This window comes from Oryctolagus cuniculus, chromosome 9, assembly GCF_051225735.1.
Source record: "Oryctolagus cuniculus isolate XC-2025 breed Fujian yellow rabbit chromosome 9, ASM5122573v1, whole genome shotgun sequence".
Classification (NCBI taxonomy): domain Eukaryota; kingdom Metazoa; phylum Chordata; class Mammalia; order Lagomorpha; family Leporidae; genus Oryctolagus; species Oryctolagus cuniculus.
This window is the reverse complement of record NC_142875.1, coordinates 14,479,466-14,503,130: the sequence shown is the minus strand read 5'-3', so window position 1 is coordinate 14,503,130 and position 23,665 is coordinate 14,479,466. Positions and strand designations below refer to the sequence as shown.

Below are 23,665 nucleotides of genomic sequence, written 5' to 3'. Positions count from 1 at the left end.
TTCTACATTCAAGAAATAAAGTAAAACCAATTCCAGTCTTTGACAATATATTGTACAGACATTTCATGTCCCTTTTCATTTAAAAAAATCTCTAATTGGAGGACTAATTTGACAGTCCTGCATGTACTTTAAATGTAGTTAAGATAAAGAGTCTTATGGCTTTGCTGTTAATAAAAACTAACATGAATCTTTATTTTTCCTCTCTTCCTCAATACTTTCAGGTTTGCTATGCTAAGGAGTTAAAGGAAGGTTTTGTGGAATACACCGAACAGGTTGTCAAGCTGATGGTCCCTTTACTGAAATTTTATTTCCATGATGATATCCTGCAACTTTTAAAATATTTTTGTTGGTTTATTATGTTAGAGACAGAAAAGCTCCCATTTGCTGGTTCATTCGCCATTGCCCACAGTGGCCAGGGAACTAATTCTGGGTCTCCCACTTGAGTGACGAGAACTCATACAGGAGCCACTGGTGCTGCTGCTGAAGATGTGCGTTAGCCAGGGGGCTGCAGTCAGGAGCAAAACCAAGCATTGAGCCCAGACACTCCCGTGTGGGATGTGGACGTCTTACCCGCTGAGCCAAACACCTGCCCCTCCCATAATTGTTGACCGTAAAACATGTCTAGATTTCGCAAAATTGTAGCTTCTTTAGGTATTAGACTTTGTGTTGAGTGGAGTATTTGTTCTGGCATTGCGGTTCCAGACCCTGAATTCTGTGTGTGCCTTTGCTTCACCTTGTCCACAAACACTAAAAGGAAAATGTTACCTGTCCTCTAGTGGACAGATTTCTATGGTGCACTTGAGGATTTTAGGTGTTGACATTTTACCAGCAGATGTTTGCAGTTGTATGTATAGTTTACTTCAACCTTTCTTTGATTACTGTTTCATAGTGGGTCTAGTACTTGACTGCCTATAACAGAGATAATCCTGTATTTCAAATGGGATAGCACCTTGCAGAGAAGTACCTCCTGGAAGATCTGTATGTTCCAATATCTATAGGTATATTTTTATGCCCTTACACCCAGACACAACCTCATGGGTGGATAAAACTGCCATAGCCCCAAGGAGTGGTAGAGCTGGCCCAAGCCCAAGTGTACCTGACTCAAAAGCTCTGGAGTTCCTCTTACAGCATCCTGTCTTCATGGCCTTCGTGAAGCCAGCTTCGACCAACAGGGACACACCATGAAGCAGAGCAAGAGTGCTTCCTTGAGGGCCTAATTTATAAATGGTGATAGGGAGAAGCACCTTAATCTTTATTGAAAACCAACAAAAGTTTGGGAACTAAGATTTCTTTATTTGAAAGGAAGAATGACAGTGAGAAAGATCTTCCCTTTTCCATCTGTTGGTTCACTCCCCCAAATGCTGCAGCAGTCAGCTGGAAGCCAGGAGCCAGGCATGCCATCCTCATCCTGGTCTCCCTCATGAGTGACAGTGGCCAAGGTACTTGAGCCACCATCCACTGCGTCCCAGGTACATTATTAGAAGCTCAGTTGGAGACGAAGCAGCCAGGACTTGGACCAGCACTCCATTATGGGGTGCTGGCATGCAAGCAGTGGTTTAACCTGCTGTACCACAGCACCAGCCCCTTGAAGACATTCTGTGTTGGTTACGGAAGAGCAACAGGAGGCCCTTCTCTCTGCCACTGGACTCATTCCTGCTTGTGTAGGTGACAGGTGGAAAGTATATTGTCGGGCAAGAAGACATTTATATATACTTTATATTTAACACAAACTCTTGGGTAGGTGTCTTAGCTCAACAGAAGTTGCCTAGCACTTCTATTAACTCAGTGAGCAAGCCAAGTGATAAAATCATCTTTTGAGGCTCCCTAGTGATTGCGTTTCCTTAACAGTCAAACGTGTTCGTGTGGCAGCAGCAGAATCCATGCCCCTTCTCCTGGAGTGTGCTAGAGTCCGGGGTCCTGAGTATCTCACACAGATGTGGCATTTTATGTGTGACGCCCTCATCAAGGCCATTGGCACAGAACCAGATTCAGATGTTCTTTCAGAAATAATGCATTCATTTGCAAAGGTAAATGTTTTTCTTAGAAAATATGTAGAAGATTGTATTTCATAAGTATTAATCTTGCTTAATGAGTTGTAGGGCAAGGTAGATTTCTTTATGTGCTATAACACAAATTTTTTCTTTTGTACTGAAGATAGTTGTTTAAATTTTTTGGTGTTGTCATATTTTTGTTTAAGAGAAGACATAAACTAAAGAGTAAATTCACCCTGGAAGAGGGGATTAGGTGGAGGAAGTAATTGGGACAAAGGCATGGAAGCAGACTCTCTATGCCAGTCATTTTTTAAATTTGTTTTTGAAAGGTAGACTAACAGAAGTGGAGATAGAGAGGTCTTCCATCTGCTGGTTCACTCCCCAAATGGCCTCTGACCGGGGCTAGGCCAGACCAAAGCCATCCTTCACTGGCTGCTTTCCCAGGCACATTAGCTGGGAATTGGATCATGAAGTGGAGCAGCTGGGACTTGAACCAGCAGCCATAATGGGATGTTGGCACTGCAGGCTGATGCTGTAACCCAATGCACCACAGCACCAGCCTCTGTGCCAATCTGGATTAGTTTCTACCATCATTTACCTGATAATCCACAGTGTCAGTTACATGTCAAGTCTCGCTCCTGGGTGATTATCCCTTCTCCTAAATCCAGTTTACTTTTTTCCTCATTGCCCATCTCATCTCTTATTTGTGCTGTTGAAATATCCTCACTTGTGTATTCTAGTCTTTATTCTTTTCCTCCTTGTTCATTCTCCTTTCCCGGCATTAACAGTGTTATTATTTATTTGAAAGTCAGAGTTACACAGAAGGAGAGGCAGAGAGAGAGAGAGGTCTTCCATCCACTGGTTCACTCCCCAATTGGCTGCAATGGCCAGAGCTGTGCTGATCTGAGCCAGGAGCTTCCTCTGGGTCTCCCATGCGTGTGCAAGGACTCAAGGAGTTGGGTCTTCCTCCACTGCTTTCCCAGGCAATAGCAGAGAGCTGCATCGGAAGTGGAGCAGCCGGGACTAGAACCAGCACCCATATGGGATGCCAGCACTGCAGGCAGCAGCTTTACCCACTATACCACAGCACCGGCCCTAACAACTGGTTTTTAAGTCACTCTTCTCTCCATACCCACCTGTCACCCTCATGGCATACAGCTCTGTTTGCTCCTTGCTGAGTTTTAGGGTTTTTCCCCTGTGTTAGGGTTCTTACCTATGTTCATTTGTCCTCATATTCCTGCACTCACAATTTCTTTTTCCAAAGAATATATGCTTCCATTCTTTTGACCATTATCATTGCCTCTACAGATTCACCATTCAGTGCTTTTTTTTTTATTTAAGATTATTTTCATTTATTTGAAAGGCAGTTGGAGAGAGACAAAGAGAGCTTCCATCCATTGATTCACTCCCCAAAGGGCTGCAGTCGCCAAAGTTGAGCTGATTCAAAGCCAGGAGCCTCTTCTGTGTCTCCCACGTGGGTGCAGGGGCCCAACTACATGGGCCATCCTCTGCTACTTTTCCAGGCGCATCAGCAGGGAGCTGGATTGAAAGTAGACCACCTGGGACTTTAAAAATGCATATTTTGGCCGGCGCCGCGGCTCACTAGGCTAATCCTCCGCCTGCGGTGCCGGTATACCGGGTTCTAGTCCGGGTCTGGGTGCCAGATTCTGTCCCGGTCGCTCCTTTTCCTGTCCAGCTCTCTGCTGTGGCCTGGAGTGCAGTGGAGGATGGTACAAGTCCTTGGGCTCTGCACCCACACGGGAGACCAGGGGAAGCACCTGGCTCCTGGCTTCGGATCAGTGCGGTGCGCCAGCCGCAGCGGACATTGGAGGGTGAACCAACGGAAAAGGAAGACCTTCCTCTCTGTCTCTCTCTCACTGTCCACTCTGCCTGTCAAAAAAAAAAAAATGCATATTTTGAGGCCGGTGCTGTGGCATATTGGGTAAAGCTGCCACCTGCAGTTCCAGTATCTCATATGAGCATCATTTGAGTCCCAGCTGCTGCACTTCCAATTCAGCTCCTGGCTGCAGCCTGGAAAAGCAGTGGAAAATGGCCCCAGTCCTCAGGTCCCTGCCCTCGTGTGGGAGACATGGAAGAAGCTCCGGCCGTTGCAGCTATTTGGGGAGTGAACCAGCAGATGGAAGACCTCTGTTCTCTTGTTTCTCCTCTCTGTATATCTCTGACTTTAAAATAAATAAATAAATCTTTAAAATATTCCCATTTTGTTTGAAAGAGTGACAGGGAAGAAAAACATATCTTCCATCTGCGGATTCACTCCCCAAACGGCTGCAGTGGGCAGCTCTGCACCAGGCCAAAGCCAGGAGCCACAAACTCCAATTCAGTAGTCTCCTGTGTAAATGTCAGGAACCCAGGTACTTGGGCCATCTGCTGCACTTTCTAAGGCTCATTAGCATGGAGCTTGATTGGAAGTGGAGCAGTTGGGAGCGAAAGGGTCTTTTCTTTATGGGATGCAGGTGTTGTAAAAGGCGGCTTAATCCACTGTGCCACAAGTCTGGCCCCCTGTTGACTCCTAATGAAGTTTAACACTGTTCTCGGAACCCCTTTGAGTTGCTTTTTTTCCTTTGCCTCATTAGTGCATTGAAGTAATGGGAGATGGATGCCTTAATAATGAACACTTTGAAGAACTGGGAGGGATATTGAAAGCAAAACTTGAAGAACATTTTAAAAATCAAGAACTGCGGCAAGGTAAGTTTTCCATGCTTTTATTTCTGAATGTGATCCTTCACCAATGTTGGCAATCCTTTAAAACATTTATTTGGGTGTGTTTTAGTTAAAAGACAAGATGAAGATTATGATGAGCAGGTTGAAGAGTCACTGCAAGATGAGGTAAACTATCCCCTTCAGAACTTAGTGTGCATGAGCATCTGCATCTTAGAGAGTTTTAAATGCTTCATTTCCTAATTATCTGACCTGTCCTCTGATGTAATTATTAGTGATCTTTAGAAGGAAGATCCATTTCATTTACTAATTTGTAAAATAAGTAATTTGTCTTTTTGTTCTCTGCATTTTGTTATACTCCTTTGCACCTCAGACTTGGAATTTGCCCAAGTTACCTTTTACACGTTGTTAACAACCACCTTTGTATCTTTTGGTGCATTCAAAAGCATTTTAAGAGTGAATGACCTCAAACTCCAGTGTTAAATGATTGCACAAAGTCACATTGTTGATACTCTGGGCCTTCCTTATTTCAACTTGGTTCTGTCTTCATCAAAACACTTGGCACCATCCAACATGTTTGGAGCATGGGTCACATCCAGCATCAGTGGCCTGTGGTCCCCGGCAGGCCAGTGCTGACATGGTCGGGTCCTCCCAGATCCCTGCAGATGCTCCCCTACTACTATACTACTAGGCCCAAATTGCCACTAGCCACGAGGCCTCAGTCTCCTGTCCAGGGGAAAATGCTGCTGAAAACAAAAATAGTAATGGTAAAGTAAAAACCCTTCTGCTCCAGAAGGTAGAAGTTTTTCAATTATCTTGAGTGTTTTCCAAGGGAATTCTTTTCGGTCAGTACAGTACGTGCCACACACTTGCCTTTCCAGAGGCAGGTGAGAGGCATGACACCCAATCTTAAGATTACTACTTCAGTCTTTAGGTTTTTGATAAGCCCTTAAGACAGGAATGAGAAGTTCGATTTGTCTGCCTCTCTTAACACTTTTATAAATGCTTCTGTTGATAATAGAATTTTTTAATCCATATGGATGTGTTTTTTTTTTTAGGATGATAATGATGTTTATATCCTGACTAAAGTGTCAGATATTTTACATTCAATATTCAGCAGCTACAAGGAAAAGGTGTTACCATGGTTTGAACAGCTGCTCCCATTAATTGTCAACCTAATTGTAAGTGATAACTCCCTAGTGGTTATTTTGAGTAGTTGACATACAAGTCTTTCATTTTATTCAAGCATGAAATTTCACACTTTGCATTAAAATGGGTCTCAGAAGTTATAGCTTCCATTGGGTATCTTAAATATTTCAGGGTTGCTGTATTGCCCTGCCTATTTGCTTTCAATATATGCTTGAATATTGCTAGTGAAGATTTTCCATGGGCCAATTATAATTATATTCTGCAGGTTTACAAGTGATTTTCCATTATATCAGATTATCTATGCCCTGCTAAATTAATAAATGGAAACAGTGATTGTATTTTTTTCAGTGGGCCGTGGAAAATTCAGTTATGGCCAGCAGTCATGGATCGTAGATATAGGATTTTTTTTTTTTTTTTTTTTTTTTTTTTTTAGTGCTTTATAGACTTTATAAGATTAAGCACACATGACTTGGCATATTGAATCAATGCTATAAAGTTAAAATATTCACAGACTTTATTATACTTTTTAAATACAGTATTACCATTTTCTGTTTCACATAGTAAATTTATATACATTGCTACCACTCTCAGTTCTTGGTATCTGGTAGTATCAATTTCTTGAGTTGTATAATAAACTGCACAAGTCTTTAAAACCTAAATTTCATTAGATCTGTATGTTAATTTGAATAATGTTAGTCTCAAGAAGTGGTTGTTCCTGTTACTGTGTTTTCCTTGCCTGTATCAGGAGTAACAGTGAAGCATCTAGTCTACAATGAGCATTGATTTCTTTGGGCTCCCCGCTTATACTAGTATTGCAGTATTAGAAGAGATTTTCTTTTGCAGTGTCCACATCGGCCATGGCCAGACAGACAGTGGGGATTGTGCATCTTTGATGATGTTATCGAGCACTGTAGTCCAGCCTCATTTAAGTATGCAGAATATTTCTTAAGGCCAATGCTCCAATACGTATGTGACAATAGCCCGGAAGTCCGGCAAGCAGCCGCATATGGCCTGGGAGTCATGGCACAGTACGGTGGTGATAACTACCGCCCTTTTTGTACAGGTACTTTGTTTTGTTTGATAACATTCCTTCCAGACAACCTTTTCTCCATACCTCATTCTCTGTAACACCCCCCCAACATTGTCCGCCTGTTTCTGCTTTGTTCCCTTCCCCCTTTTCCAAACACCTTATCTGTTGCACTTAGGAACTTATTATTCCCATAGAAGTGGAAATAAAATGAGGAGAATCAAAGTTTTCCGCACCTCCACCTTCTAAGGTATTTCCTTTGGGCTGAGGGCATACCCCACAGCCTTGGAACAGGATGTTTGTTTAAAACTTACTGGGGAATATGGTTAGGCTGCTTTGAAAGCTCAGTCCCCTCCAGGGGTCAGCAGTGTATGTGGAGGTCGCTCACCTCTTGGGTTCTTAAGGCAGCGGGAGTAATGGTGCTGCTGCCCATGCATGTTTTTCAAAATACCTAAATGAGGTTTATTGACCGACACTTTAATACTGATCACCATGATTAGTAACTATACAAAAAAGCCAGTTCATTTACATGAAAATATAAAGTTTTAACTGACCTTTTTTTTTTTCAAATGCTTACTTCAGAAGCCCTTCCACTGCTTGTAAGAGTTATTCAGTCTGCAGATTCTAAGACCAAAGAAAATGTCAATGCCACTGAGAACTGCATCTCAGCAGTGGGGAAAATCATGAAGTTTAAGCCTGACTGTGTAAACGTTGAAGAGGTCCTACCACACTGGTTGTCTTGGCTTCCACTACATGAAGATAAAGAAGAAGCTGTTCAGACTTTCAATTACTTGTGTGACCTGATTGAAAGGTATAACAGAGCACAGACTGACCCTATTCCCTTCCCCTTGACACAAAGCAAGGCTTCCTTACTCCCCCACAAACCCTCATGTGGATCTCCTGAGGTTCAGTTAACCCCACAGTCTGTGCACACCTTCATTTGTATGGTTTTATAGTAATGCTGTCTTTATAAATCATGTTAAGAAACCATAATTGAGATTACATTTGTATAAGACTTAATTTTGAGTTGTTCTTTTTGGGATAAAATGCAGATTCTAGGGACTTTTTTTTTTTTTGCCAGACAGTGAGAGAGAGAGAGAGAGTTATAGACAGTGAGAGAGAGACAGAGAGAAAGGTTTTCCTTCCGTCGGTTCACTTCCCTAATGGCCGCTACAGCCGGCGCTGCTCCGATCTGAAACCAGGAGCTGGGTACTTCCTCCCAGTCTCCCATGCGGGTCCAGGGACCCAAACACTAGCACTTGGGCCATCCTCCGCTGCTCTCCCAGGCCACAGTAGAGAGCTGGACTGGAAGAGGAGCAACCAGGACTAGTACCCGGCGCCCCAACCAGGACTAGAACCCGGGGTACCGGCACCACAGGTGGAGGATTAACCAAGTGAGCCATGGCACCAGCCTAGGGACATTATTTTTAGCAGATAATGTTTTAAGGTTATTGTCTGATGTTCTGCCACCCACTACATTTGTTATAGGATGAGATCAAAATACATTGCTAGTAACATCATTTGACACTAAAGTTCTGCTTCTCTCTGGGTTCAAGAGTCAGTGGGATAAGGGAAGTACTGTGTACCAGGCAGGCCATGAAGATGAAGGATCTGGCATTATTATAAGTGCTGTTGTGTGCCCTTAAGCGTATCTAAGAGTTGTAACAACATGGAGGCCATAGAAACCACAAAAGCATACTCCCTGGTATTTTTCTAAATCCCTGTTTTTCTAAATATTAGTCATACCTGGCTCTGTCACTATTAACTGCTGTTTTTACTGTTCATAAATAAATCCAAGGGCTAGACCCAATGGAATTTATAGCAGTAGGCCCACAGGCTGTCCTTTCTTACCTTTTAAGTTCAGGTTCACGTAAATCCTTATGTTGGGTGTGTGTTCTCTTCTGCTGAATGTGTCATTAAGGAATAACAGCCGTCCTGCAGTTCACACTGTTCGCCTGCTCCTCCTATACCTGATGCAGCCAGTTTTTAATCATGCTGACTGATTGTCTGCTTTGGAAATGACTGCTCAAAAATTCTTTTAAGAAAGACAAGAATTCTACTTAATTCGCTGTTAATATTTTATTCCATTAAACCTGCCTGGAATTTATTTCCCAGTTTATTCATGAAATGCCCATATATCTGAACATCGGACTAATTGTACAAATAATTTTGCAATAGCAAATAAAATTTGTGCTAATTGTTGTCCTTGGTAACATCATGTTTTATAAAGTACTTCATGCATTCAATCCTTGGCACTTAATCCAGACAGATGAGCCAGGAATTCTTTCTGATTTACAAAGGAAGAAACTAAGGAGATATTAAGTAAAAGTAGCTGGTTTGATAACCTCCGAAATTTAAAATTTAAAAGGCAGTTGATTTTTAGTGAACACAAAATCATTTTACAAAGACCTTAAAGCAAAATGCAGTGATAAGAGAAGGACATCGTAAAGTATAAAAACTTCAATGGTTTCTCCCTACATGTTTCATTTATAAAGGTTTTCTTTTCTTTTGTCAGTAATCACCCAATCGTTCTTGGCCCAAACAATACCAATCTGCCCAAAATATTCAGTATTATTGCAGAGGGAGAAATGCATGAGGCAATTAAACATGAAGATCCTTGTGCCAAACGTTTGGCTAATGTAGTTCGCCAAGTACAGGTAAGCTGATTGGGAAAGGGGGAATAAAACTTTTTTCCTGATAAATTGTCAACTACTAAAATGTTATTTAAATTGTTTTTACTCTCTCAATTCATATGTAAAGGTGACTTTAAGTTGGCATCTTCTAGTGTAGTTCTATCAGTGCAAAAATGAAGAAAGCTTAACTACCAATGAACTGAGCTTTAAAGAAACAGGCAGATTTCTTGATTTTACCATGACATTCATTAAACTCTGGTATTTTGGCATTGTTACAGTATGTCTGTAATGATTATTAAAAACCTTCCAAGGGACCGTTTCACTCTCTGAACCTGTGAACATGTTTGTTTTTCCCTAGACTTCTGGAGGACTGTGGACTGAGTGCATAGCACAGCTCAGTCCCGAGCAGCAGGCAGCCATCCAGGAGCTCCTGAACTCTGCCTGACGGGCCTCCATATCACCCACCGGAAAACTAACTCCAAATAAACGTTTACCCTTTTGTTTAGGTTTCTTTGTTTTGTTTTTGAGCAAACGAGAGCGGTAGTGTTGTGTGTAGGCCATTCTCCTGGAGAGCCGCAGCAGCAAGAGCAGCCCCTGTGTCGCCCAGTGGAGTTTCCGTGGATTTCTCTCAGGCCACTGAAGAGTCCCTGTAAGCCCTACGGTAGCACTGCAGAGTATTTTTCTATTGGTGTAACCCACCCATGTGAAAGGAAAAGGAAAGAATTAATTTTTCTCATTAGACATAAGGACATGTAAGAAAAAACAGCTTTAAGATCAGTTACTCAGTGTAGATGTGTTAAAACCAATTGCTCTACACTTGGTGTTCGTCCTATTAATTGAAGAGTGAATCTTTTGGTAGGGTAGAAAGAAACCTACCTAGCAAACCAGTAGACCCAAAAGTTGAAAGAAAAAAAAAAAAAACCTAAGTGACAAACAGCAAGCATGAGATTGTCTTTTGATGCCACTTTTGGTTCTTTTTCCCAAAAGACTTAATGCAGTGACTCAGTGTGGAGGCTGTTCAGCTTCCAGCCCTTGAATGTGAAGTGTCGTTGGCATGTCTGGCAGTAGTCTCTCATTCACTCCTCAATAAACAAAGTTGAAACACAAAAGCAACTGTGTAAAAATTCAGTACTGTCTGGCTTTGATTCATTTAATGTTTTTAAATATAAGAATGATCTAGTATTTTTTTAAATTAGTACTATGGCCCTGAGTGGTTCCCTCCCCCACTCATGTTTCCTTGTACAATTCAAACTTAAAAGTTAAAAGCATCTGGTTTTCCTCATCTTCTGCTTTGACTTAAGCTAAGTTATGATAACACCCTGTTCGTTCCAATTGGTATCCTTTTCAAGGTCTGCAAATTTTTCCACCGATAGTTGTTTTAACTAGAATTGTTCTGGTTAAATAAAAAAGATTGGCTTAGATTTTTCATTGCAAATTGTAATTGCTTTAGAGCCACACACAACCTTTAAACTTTGAATTTTATGATGTGTTATGGCTGATGTTACTTACTGAAAATTTCAGTAAAATGTGTGTGTGTTTTTCTTTATGTATTAACCTCATAGCAGTAAATGACTTGCTGTTGTTTCCTTAAACATTTTTTCTAAGGGATCTTACTAGATTTCTGTTGAACATTTCAGTGTTAACATTTTTATAGTTTGTACTAAATTTAACCGTGATATAAAAATGAATTTTATGCATAGGTCAGAATTTAAAATTAAAGATTTTTTTCTTTAAATGATTCGTATTACTTTTTTAACTAAATCTGGAATGGAATAGAAAATAGAGTGGATTGCATTTGATGGTTCACTTGTGAGCAAATACCCTTCACATGAGGCCTCCATGTCTGGCAGAACGAGCCATGAGTGACATCAGTACACAGTCGTGTCCGTGGGGACCTGTGGGACCCACGTGAGGTGTGGGAATGTTTGCAGCTACTTAATACCCTGTATTCCTGTGGGAGCAAAAGGGGACCTGGAGTAAAAGTGTGTCAAAGCAACCCCTTGCTACTGAGGCCTAGAGAAAAGAGGCTGGAAAGCCTGTCTTTGTGTACTGGTGGCAATCAACTGCTGGAACACAGGCTTTGTTTTCCACTGAAATTGTTACTACCCGTGGAGAAGAGAAATGAAAAAAGTGGTAGGCCTGCCCGAGCTGAGCTGGCAGTCTGCTCATACGACAGCTTTTCTGGAGAACTTAGTATGCTAATCAGTGTGGGAGCAAGAACCTCCTGCCTTCAGGTTTAAACACGGATGGGGTATTGAGAGGTACCTGTAGCCAGGGTCTCAGATCTGTGCAAGAAGCACTCCGGTGTGTGCACATCAGTCACATGTGGACTGATAAGTCCTGGGCAGAAGCAGGAAAGCAGAGGAGTGACTGGAGTTGAATCGAGTTAATAGAGAAGGTAAATGTGACATGATCCCAAAATCCAGGGTTCAACACTAAGATGTCGTTCCATGAACTAATAATTCACTGAGATTACCTGGAGAAGCATTTCACAATACCTCATTCTGTCTATGCAAGATGGAAATTCATGGTTTTATTCCTTAACTTTTGGACTAGATTTAGTGACCTTGCATGCCATCAGGTGATGATATTGTTTGTGAACCCAAACTGTTTGCGGAGGGAGAAATAAATGTGTGTGGCTCTTACATAGTCTGGGAAACTCTTAAAGCTGATCTGACACTTCTGTAATGAGGCCATTTTATCTAACTCTGGAGTTGCAGCTTGACTAACATCAGTAAGTCCCTGAGCAAATAAACCTTGATGCACTCAGTGTCCTAAGAGATGGAGGGAAGTCGTTCCCAGCCTGCCATTCTGATGTGGTTGCCTCTCTGGAGCTGGCCGTGAGTTTGGCTTGATTTGCACTGCTTCATTCTGCCGAGGAGTCTCGTTGCGTCAGTCATGTTTCGTAGAAATCGCGTTGCCCCTCGCACTGCGCTTTGGCACAAAGGAGGAAGTAGCCCACAGCCACAGATTGTCAGCGCTGCAGCGCGGTAGCACCGTTGCAGAAGGTGCATAGTTCCAGCAGCTGGAACTTCTGTGATGGAGTGGGGGCAGGGGGGACTAGACTGCCCCCCACTGTGACTCGAAGGTGTTATCCTGCAGTGCATCGTGGACAGTATGAGAGCTTCACGCATCATAACTGAATGACTACAAACGTTTTGAAGCTAAATTATTCACTTCAAAATCCATTCAAAAGTGGTACAGTATGATTTTTATGTGATAACAAAAACTAGTTTTTCAAAATTCCAGTTGAGGCAGCAGAATAGAATTCTGAAATGTGTTCCTCCGTGGTTGTGGTTGACCTGCACACCTGTCCTCTAACTGGCATCCAGATTGTGATGGAAACCAAGAATCACGCCATGTGCTGTGGATCAGAACTGAGTTACTCTGCTTGCCCACGGGTTTGGAACAAATGGATAGACGATGTGAGTTTTGAAATGCAGCTTGACAACTTGATCCTGCGGTCCCGATGTAGGCCTGGAACAACCTGTTCCATAAAGGACTGGACAGTTAGAACCGTGGGCTGTGTCAGCCCTGGCGTCTGTCACTCAGCTTTGTGCGCTATGGCTGATACTTAACCCAAGGCGTAGCTGTGTTCCTCTGACAATTTACAGACCAGGCTGGCTGTTTGCTGACCGCCATTCAAACCATTGCCCCGCAGGATCAAATGGATTCCCTCCTTATGCCTTAGTTCTTCACACACTTCACAGATTTAAAGGGTACATTGAGGCTGGTGCCGTGGCTCAATAGGCTAATCCTCCGCCTTGCGGCACCGGCACACCTGGTTCTAGTCCCGGTTGGGGCGCCGGATTCTGTCCCGGTTGCCCCTCTTCCAGGCCAGCGCTCTGCTATGGCCTGGGAGTGCAGTGGAGGATGGCCCAAGTCCTTGGGCCCTGCACCTGCATGGGAGACCAGGAGAAGCACCTGGCTCCTGGCTTCAGATCAGCGCAATGCAGCGGCCGCGGCAGCCATTAGAGGGTGAACCAACGGCAAAAGGAAGACCTTTCTCTCTCTCACTGTCCACTCTGCCTGTCAAAAATTAAAAAAAAAAAAAAAAATGTACATTGAGTGTTAGCTGTCATTGCTCCCTAATTTCTGTTACTAAACCAAAACATAGATTGTTTCATTTTTGTTTTTCTCAGATTTATTTGAAAGGTAGAATTACAGAGAGGAAGAGACAGAGATCTTCCCATCTGCTGGTTCACTCCCCAAATGGCTGCAACAGCCAGGGCTGGGCCAGGCTTAAGCCAGGAGCTTCTTCCAGGTCTCCCATGTGGGTGTGGGGGCCTAAGTACCTGAGCCATCTTCTGCTGCTTTTCCCAGGCACATTAGCAGGGAGCTGGATCAAAAATGGAGCAGACAAGACTCAAACTGGCTCCCATATGGGATGCTGGCATGACAGCTGATGGCTTTACAGACTGTGCCACAGTACCAGCCTTCCAAAACCATTTTGTTGTTGCAGGTTGTCCCAAAAGCAAACTGGCTTATGCAAACTCTGATTCTGGTGTTTGAAGATGCTTTATCTACAAATGATATGGCCCCCAAGTAAACTAGGTAACTTCATCTGGATCTCAGCCAATAATGACAGGGCACTTTGTCCCTGTCAGGGGAGGACTTGGACTTCACTGCGAATGCTGGTTCTGTACACTGAACTCAGTCACCAGGGACTTTTGCCCCCTTGCTGACCTAAGCTTGGCATCCATGTAGGATGAGATGGCTCTCAAGGTCAACTGTGAGAGTGGAAGCCTTGTTAACCTGGGTTCACTCCCTGCCCACCCCACCCCTAACTCGCTCTGGGCCATTGGCAAGCTCCTTATCTGGAACAAAGTGAACCGCTTACCCCTGGGCTGGTAGACAGGCTTGAGGTGTATAGTCAGCACCGGAAGCATGTGCTGCGGGAGTACGCAGACCTGAGAAGATGGAAGGACACTTGCACAGCATCTGGTTTTAGAACTGGTTAGTTATAAAACACATATACCGTGGAAAATGGGGCTAGTTAGCAGCATGAATTTGAAGAGTAAGCCATGTGACTGCAACTTAACCTGACATGAGCAAGTGCTGAGTGAAACAGTGGTCCCTGCTAGTAGGGGACAAATGAAAAGCAGAGGGTTCAGGGGGTGTTTCACAGGGGGAAGTCCAGGAAACAGTGGGCTTTGAAAAGATCCAGAAAATGAATTAAAACTGAAGTTGATCTTGGTGCAAGGAAATTGGGAGTCAAGGGCAGGCATTTGGCATTGCAGTTAAGATACCACTTGGGACACCCGTTATCTCACATGGGAGTGCTGTTTCAGTCCCAGCTCTGCTCCCAATCCAGCTTCCTGTTGATGCACACCCTGGGAGGCACACTTCCTCTCTTCACAAAATTTTTACCTATGCAGTTTTTCCAGAATATGCATTTTCCTGGAACTTTGGGAAGAGTCTAAATTTCAAAAGTTTTGATACCAAGACAAGCTTCTTTTAACTCAACTTTTCAAAGTACTCCCGTTCGTGTAGTAACATCCACTTAATTCTGCAAACAGGGTGCATGTCCTGTGGCCTCCAGTTAGGATCATAGCAGAGTGTACCAGAGACAAAAGTAAACAGCTTCCTGCTCACTAGCAAGCGCGCTGAGTGGAAGCATCCAATCTAGCCTTGCCACCCTGCACTGCAGACGCTCAGGGTGTGGCATCTAGGACCAGTGCAGTCTGCCCCCTTGGCGAGTGAAGGAGCCAGACAGGCAGAAGGTCAGGAAGGTGTGTCTCCTGGCCCTCCTGGGCCTTTTCTCAGAGGAGTCTGCTTCTGAGAGAATTGCCTTCATCTAAGTTACCATGAGGTTGACAATGAAGGAAGAACATGCCACATTTATGTGTAGCCCGTTGAGAGAGTTGGTCCCAGTTCCCAAATGCAGTTAACTCCTGTTTCATCCACACCTGCAGAGCATCAGGACTTGAAAGGGTGGGATATGGGATGCCAGTGTTGCAGGAAAACAGCATGACATGCTGTGCCACTTATGCCTGCCCCAAGAATAAATAGTTTAAAGTTCTAGGGCCGGTACTGTGACATACCATAGGCTAAGCCTCCGCCTGTGGCCCCAGCATCCTATATAGGCACCGGTTCAATTCCCAACTGCTCCTCTTCCAATCCAGGTCTCTTAATGGTGTGAAAAAGCAGTAGAAAATGGTGCAAGTACTTGGGACCCTCCACCCATGTGGGAGACCTGGAAGAAGCTCCTGGCTCCTGGCTTCGGATAAGCACAGCTCCAGCCTTAGGGCCATTTAGGGAGTGAACCAGTGGATGGAAGACCTTTCTGTCTTTCCCTCTCTCTGTAACTCTACCTCTCTAATAAATAAAAATCTTAAAAGACCTGTGAAAAACATAAAAAAATAAAGTTCTGGGGCTGGTGTTGTGGCATAGTGGGTTGAGTCACCGCCTGCAATGCCCACAACCAATATGGGCACCAGTTCAAGTTCAAACAGCTCCATTTGCAATTCAGCTCCCTGGTAATGCTCCTGGGAAAAGCAGTGGAGGATGGTCTAAGTGCTTGGCCCTTGGATCCTCATGGGAGACCTGCATGAAGCTCCTAGCTCCTGGCTTTAGCCTAGCCCAGCCCAGGCCATCACAGCCATCTGAGGAGTGAGCCAGTGGATGGAAGATCTTTCTCTTTTTGTTTCTCTCTCTCTGTAACTCTGCCTTTCAAATAAATAAATCTTTAAAAATAAAAAAGCTGTGAAATTATTTTTTAAAAAAGAATAAAGTTCTCTTTGATCAGGAATTAGGGAAAGTGAAAACAATTATGGCCCTATTGCATTTTTTAATATAAAACTCTACGGTTATTCGAGGAACAGAAGAGAGTTCTGTTTCATGAGAAACACAACCCACTAATATTTTTAGTCCTCGAATTGCTTCTGGCAAAAGGCAGGCAAAATCCCTAAGACGGAAGCTCAGCTGCAGCCCGAGTGTCACAAAGAGAAAATCTGAAGTAGCCAGGCCCACGTGGAGCCATAATGGTGGACCTGATGACTGCAATGGCTTTTTAAGGAGCACTGGCCTGGGCAGCCAGAGAAGGATCCTGCCCACCTGAGCTTGCATTCCTGACCCCCTTTAACCTCTGCAGGGATGATAACCTCAACAGACTCAGCTGGGCTTGTGGAAGTTCCCTCCAGGGCTGTGCAGTTACCCTGGGGGAGGTGTTAGGTGGAGGGGCCCACGCTGGCTCTCAGGGACGCCACTCACCCTGAAGCCATTGTCTTCCCCCAGCAGTGTGCCCAGCTCTGAGGCAGTAGTAAACTCCCACCAAGTCATTTCCCAAGAGAGTGCGAGGCTGGAGGAATGACAAGCAGGGGCTGGATCCCCTGTCATTCAGCTCCACTCCCGTCTCTGCCTCCCAAAGTCCCCAGCACCCGGACTTGCTGCCCAGCTGGTAAAGGAGCCCTGCTCCCAGCCGGTTTCCTCTGTCTGGAAGGCTGCTCCCTGGACTTCCTGTAAGGGGCTCTCTTCCCTTACCTCTCTCCCATTCTGCCCTGCAGTGTTGGGAGGGCGTTTGCTTCTTCCCTGTTTGTAATGCAAGCTGCCACCTCTGCAGTAGTGCGAGCTGTCTAGCAGGGGTTATGTTGGAAAGAGTCTCATGTGGACACTGCAAAGCTCCCCTCTCATCTGTGGGGGGTGGACAGCACGGGTGAGAATTCAGTAGAGTAACTCCAGTGCCCAGGGCACTGCCTGCTCTGGCTCTGCCAGTGGCTATTGTGGGAGCTACACCCAGGCCCTGACAACCAGCCCCCTACTCTTCCAAAATTCCCCAGATCTACCAACATGGAGAAGCTACTAGAAACCTGAGCTTCTGCTTCTGAACCCCTCTCTCTAGAAAAGCTGCTGGGAATAGTCAGACACAAAGAGACCCTTGGAGTATGCACTCAACTCAGATGGCAGGGGTCAGCTGGGAAGGCAGCCAGGCCTTCTTCCCTTAGTTCTCATGCAGTACAAAATGTATTTTGAAGCTGCGCCGCGGCTCACTAGGCTAATCCTCCACCTGCGGTGCCGACACCCAGGGTTCTAGTCCCATTTGGGGCGCCGGATTCTGTCCCGGTTGCTCCTCTTCCAGTCCAGCTCTCTGCTGTGGCCCGGGAAGGCAGTGGAGGATGGCCCAAGTGCTTGGGCCCTGCACCCGCATGGGAGACCAGGAGGAAGCACCTGGCTCCTGGCTTTGGATCAGCGTGGTGCGCCGGCCACAACACACTGGCCATAGCAGCCATTATGGGGGTGAACCAACAGAAAAGGAAGACCTTTCTCTCTGTCTCTCTCATTGTCTAACTCTGCCTGTCAAAAAAATAAAATAAATTAAAAATTTAAAAAAAACAAAGTGGTATTTTGAGATGCACAAATTGTAAAGAAAATTGATTTTTTAAAATTCTTTCTTTTAGATTTTTTTATTATGTGAAAGAGTGATAGAGAGATCTTTCATCCACTGGTTATTCCCTGGATGGCTGCAATGACCAGTGCTGGCCCAGGCCAAAGCCAGGAGCCAGGAGCTTCTTCAGGGTCTCCCACGTGTGTGGCAGGGGCCCATACCCTTTGGCCATCCTCCACTGCTTTCCCAGGCCATTAGCAGGGAGCTGACTCGGAAGTGGAGCAGCCAGGATGTGAACCAGCACCCATATGGGATGCCAGCATCACAGGTGGCAGCTTCACTCACTACACTGCAGTGTCAGCTCCCTTAAACTCTCTTACACAATTGGCCACCTGGTTCAAAATTCAGTGTTTGTAAAGCATTATTACTCAGCGGAAAATCTGTTCCCACTCTTGGTCCTCAGGCACCCCATGCTGCCCGTCCTCTCCTAAAGCAGAAATTCGCAGACTTGATCCTGACAGAGCCTTCTGGAAGTTACCATTCCCGATGAAATGCATATGTGTCTTTCTGATGAATGAGTCTGGGTAAGAAGTATTCTGAGACTGCTCACCTACTTAAACCAGCCAGGATTTGGTGACCACAGAGTGGACTATTCTGCTTTATATATATATAAATCAATGGTGATTATCTAACCAAATTCTTTTTACCTCTAAAATGTCTCAGCTATGAAAGAAATCTTTGAAGTTAGCCTGTCCAAGATGCTTTGTGGTAAATTTCTAACAAACGTTAACAACACTTAAAAGGAGCTTTTCCCAGCACCCTCCCCAGAGAGAGAGATTGTTGGTTCTTAAGAACCAAGAGGGTTCTTAGAACCCTCTTTCTAGGGTTCTAAGTTTTCCAACACCTTTTTGGAAATAAAATCACATCATTTTAGCTAAGAATTAACTTCTCAATAATCAACCCCCTTAAAGAGGGAAGCTAAATGTCTTTTGCCCATTTCAAAAGCAACAATACATTAGTTGGTATGCGGATGCTGCTTACCGTCCAAATAGTAAAAAACCATCACATTGATTTAGGAGCTCATTTCCCCTCTAATTAAAGAGGCGTCAGACTCAATGTTCTTTTACTAATAAGCATAAAATGTTCCATTCTCACTAGGGAGCGTATGTTCAAGTACGCGTTTTTATAGGTTATCATAACTACATTTCATTTTCTGATTTCAAATTCAGTAATCCGGTTTTCGCATTTACTTTCATGGCTACCTTCTATTTACAGCAAATGATACTGATTTTTATTTCTTTATAACAATGACTTGAAATTTACTTTTGAAACAGTGAACCAATGTTGGTAAAAACTGTAATGCAAGCAGGCACAGTTGTTTGGAGGACGTGGCTAAAAGCACGCAGATGGTACTGATGATTCTATGTTTAGGAAACACTTTCTGGTGGCAGAGGTGTGCAACACACTCGTGTGTTTTTTCAGAGGTTTTGCTAGATTTCATTTCAAAAAAAAACACAACCCAATGATTCTCCCGAGTGCGAGGAACAAAACCCAGTCCACGGGGCACAGCTCCGCCAGCCAAGCACCGTCACCCAGCTCTGAGCCCTTGCTGCTCTGGAACCCAGAGGGTTCGCCTCCGTGTCCTCCAGGTGTATCCCCGGTGCCCCAGGTTGCTCTTCAAAGACTCAAGAATTCTCGGGTGCACATGAAGACCACATTTCATTGCTCCATTCATCCGCGGGTGGCATTGGGGGTTCTCTCCACCCCCTGTGAGTGGTGCTGCTGGGACCTGGGGGGATCTTCCTTTTGAACCATCACTGTGCAGCCTCCCTCACTTCCCGGGCTGCCTTTGCTTCTCACAGCCTGCCTGACCCTTGGTGACAGCCTTGGGACACTTGGGTTGGATCAGCCTGCCTCACTGGAATGCGTATTTTCTAAGCTAAATTCAGGTCCCCTCGAGTGGATGCTCACTAAATTGTTTGGATGGGCGGAGGAGTGGAAAATAAAAGGCTATGTGGAAGAAGGAATGCACGCATGAATTTCCTTCTGAAGGTATCAGTGGTATCGGAGAAAGCACAGGCTGTGAAGTCAGCCCAACCAAGCCTGTCTGATGGCAGACAATGTACAATAAACAAAATGGAATTTTTGCACTTATTTATATCCCCTTTATTTATTTTTTTCTTATTTGACAGGTAGAGTTAGTGAGAGAGAGAGAGAGACAGAGAGAAATGTCTTCCTTTCATTGGGTCACCCCCCAAATGGCTGCTACGGATGGCGCTGTGCCAATCCAAAGCCAGGAGCCAGGTGCTTCCTCCTGGTCTCCCATGTGGGTGCAGGGCCCAAGCACTTGGGCCATCATCCACTGCACTCCCTGGCCACAGCAGAGAGCTGGACTGGAAAAGGAGCAGCCAGGACCAGAACTCGGTGCCCATATGGGATGCTGGTGCCACAGGCGGAGGATTAGCCAAGTGAGCCACGGCACCAGCCCACCACATTTATCTTAAAACCTAAGAACATTGTATCTGAATCAAAGGTTTTGCTGTTCCTGAAAATGCATGCAAAATGTATATATATATATATGTATATTAATTTTGCATTCTAAGGATTCACCATCCCTGCATTATACCAATGGGAAGTGAACACTTGTCCCACAAAATAAGGATGTCGAAGGTAAGATTACTGTTTTCTAATAATTCAGAGATCAATAGTTTTGCATTATGAGCAGTTCATGTGTGATTTTAACATTCACTGTGCATAGTATCTGGCTATTTGAAATGTTGCATCTGGGATGGGCATTTCACGCAGCAGTGAAGACACCCAGCCCCTATCACAGTGCCTGGTTGGAGTCCCTGCTCCTCTGCCTCCAATCCAGCTTCCTGCAGGTTCACACCTTGGGAGGCAACAGGTGATGGATCAGGCACTTTGGTCTCTGCCACCCAAGTGGGAGACCTGGATTCAGTTCCCAGCTCCTGGTTTCAGTTTCGGCATTTGGGGAATGATCCAGTCCCTCTCTCCCTCTCTCCCTCTCCCCCCTCCCCCCATCTTTCCAATAAAAAAGATTTTTTTTTTGAATGTGGAAAAGAATGCAAAAACCTTGAGGGGGCAGTAGAGGAGCATCACTGCTGAAAAAGTTAGAGAACAATGACTTTTGGAGTTTTACCATTTGGGGGGAAAAACCACTCCGCTGTGTTTGAAGCCATTCCTGAGGACTATACCAGCGATAACAGAAATTCCTGGAAGCTGAGGGCCCTGCGCGACGCGGCTGCTACCACCTCTGCTGGGCGGGAAGCCATCTTCTCCCCTCTGGGGCCAGGGAACACGGTTATCAGGAAGAGCTGCAGCACTTGGGGCCAGAAAGATAGCAAACGCTTTCTCTGTCCCTCTCTGTCACTCTGCTTTCAAATAAATACATCTTTTTTAAAAAAATGGGGCAGGTTTCATGGCACAGCAGGCTGAGCTGGCCTTGGGAATGCCTGTGTCCCCTTTAGGAGTGCCTGCAACGGAATCTTGCCTCCTGTGAGCCAGCCTCCTGTCGATGCACGTGGGAGGCGGCAGGTGACGGCCCCAGTACTTGGCTCCCTGCCTCCCCTGTGGGACACCGGGATGGAGTTCCCGGCTCCTGGCTTCAGCCTGGCCTGGCCCTTTGCAGCAGTAAACCAGTGAATGGAAGGGGTGTGTGTGTGTGTGTCCTGCTCTCTGTGGCCCTGCCTTTCAAATAAATATCTTTTTTTAAAAAAGAGAGGAAAAAAAAAGCAAGTGACTGTCAAATGCAGCTCCTGTAGTGGGTTCTATATTACCTTTTCTGATTCTCTTCCATTGTCGGGACAAATACTTAACAACATAAAATTGGCAAGGCTTGAGGCCTGGGCCATGGTTTATATCAAAGTAGTTTGTAAATTTTTCTAAGTAGAGAATTTAAACAAACAAAAAAAGACTATTTATTAAGTGCCTAGTAAACGCCCTTCATTAATACACGGCAGAGAACGAATCGCGCCGGAGTACCTGGTGTTATTTTTAAGGCGGTGCTCAGATCTCAAGCGCTGCACACTCCCATCCGCATGAACGGTCTGGCACCAGATGGCTCAGCAGACCGGCAAGGCTTCGGGGAACCATCGAGCGTTTCCCTGAAAGAGTAGCACAGGACGCTCAGGGGAATCCCTGAGGAGAAACACGAGAAATCCGAAACACAGCCTGCGGTCTCCACGTGCAGATTTGGCGGACTCTGCCCCACAGTTCTGAGAGGGAGCGTTTTACGTCGTTCCAATGCCCGTGCAGAAATTCATAGCCTTAGACTAGGACAAAAACAGGGTTTAGACCGAGCGCTGGCTTGTTAAACTTGAATCCTTAGCGGCCACTCCGAATGCCGCAAGAGCGCTCAGGGCACGGCTTCCTGAACGGCGTCCCACAGGCGCGCGTCCTGGAGGAGGCGGGAATGTCTCTCTGTTCCCATGATGCCCTGCGTGGGCGCGGCCGCTCCCATGATGCCCTGCGTGAGCAGGGCTGCTCCCCGGACGTGGCGTGAAGTCTCCGCCATCCTAGGGGGAGGCATCGGAGGCCTGGTCTCCGGGACGAGTGCGTCCCGGGACACTTTCTGGAGGGAAGTTCACCCCTCTGACAGGGGACCCGCGGCCTGGCGAGCGCTGGGACGTGCTTCCCCTCCGGCCTTGCCAAACTGGGCTGCTCCCGGCCCAGCCACTTCCGGAACGATCCCACCCGAGGAGCTCTGCAGTGGCGGAAAACGGGAGAAACAGGAAACCACGGCCCGACTGTGGACCCCAGAGCTGCTCTGCGCCCAGGTTCCCCCTGCCGGGAGGCGCATAACCAACCGGCCACTGCCTCCAGCCCCGCCAGCTCGCTCCCCTCTCCATCTGGGCCTAATGCAACGCTTCACGGAACCCAGGTCGCATCTGAAGCCCTGGCGGCGAGGAGTCTGGGAAATAGGGCTGCAGCTTTCCCGGCTTTGCCATACCTGAAGGGACTAGAAGACGCTGACTGCGGCAATGCACGGTTCCTGCATTGCACAGACCAGAACCATCTGCGTTCCGTAGATGCAGCCCCGGAGGCCGGGCCACCTGCCGTGGGCCGGTGCCTCTGGAACTGCCACTTCAGCCCCTGTGGAAATCACCCATGGACCTTGTTCGAATGCAAACTACAGCTCACAGGAGACTCTCAGGGGACTCTGCTCCCAGCCCATGGCCCACACTTGGAGTATCAGAAGGCACACAGTTGGCACCTGGCAAAGTTGAATCCAGTACCCCAAGGTGTATCACCTGCGAACTCCGCTCGCAGCTACTTTTCCGAGTGGGAGTATTGGAAGAATTCACGCATGCGGGGGCATCTACAGCCCCGAGCGCGGAGCTGGCATTCAGAAAACAAGAGTAGAGCAAGCAGGAGCCATGGTCATAGGCCCATGTGTCTTACTCCTTCCTGCGAGAAGCCTGGCTGGAGAGAGATGGAAACAGAGATCAGTAAAGAAAAGCGCAGGGCGGGAACGCAAAACGGGAGACAGTGTGGTGGTTCCTAAGAAAATTAAACATGGAATCCCCATGTGATCCAGGAAATCCATTTCTGAGTCTTAACACGGCACAGCCTTCAAGAGACAGCCGCCTACCTGCTCACGTTCATGGCAGTGTGGTCACAATAGCCAAGAAGTGGAACCAATGGGAGTGGCCACCAACACGTGAACAGACTCTCCACTGTGTTACTGCACTGCACCTCCATGCAGAAGAATATCACTCAGCTTTCCCCTTGCAACAACGCAAGGGAAGCTTGGAGACATTCTGCTGAGTGAGTTGTAGTGGGGGCGGCAGGTTCAGGCATCTGTGGCCTCGAACCCTGGTGAGGTTTGGAGTTTGTGGGTGAG

At 45.8% G+C, this 23,665-nt stretch overlaps 1 protein-coding gene across 1 annotated transcript in view; it reads left to right on the top strand.

Annotated features, from left to right (window-relative positions):
* IPO5 (importin 5) overlaps nt 1–11,214 on the top strand; it is a 44,412-nt gene extending 33,198 nt beyond the window's left edge. The window contains exons 18-26 of the mRNA XM_070048674.2: nt 222–318; nt 1,855–2,027; nt 4,586–4,697; nt 4,783–4,838; nt 5,729–5,851; nt 6,663–6,882; nt 7,429–7,657; nt 9,362–9,503; nt 9,838–11,214. Coding sequence (XP_069904775.2) covers nt 222–318; nt 1,855–2,027; nt 4,586–4,697; nt 4,783–4,838; nt 5,729–5,851; nt 6,663–6,882; nt 7,429–7,657; nt 9,362–9,503; nt 9,838–9,924 — 1,239 coding nt within the window. The 3' untranslated portion in view covers nt 9,925–11,214. The remainder of the gene's footprint in view (nt 1–221; nt 319–1,854; nt 2,028–4,585; nt 4,698–4,782; nt 4,839–5,728; nt 5,852–6,662; nt 6,883–7,428; nt 7,658–9,361; nt 9,504–9,837) is intronic.
* Nucleotides 11,215–23,665: the final 12,451 nt, after the last annotated feature.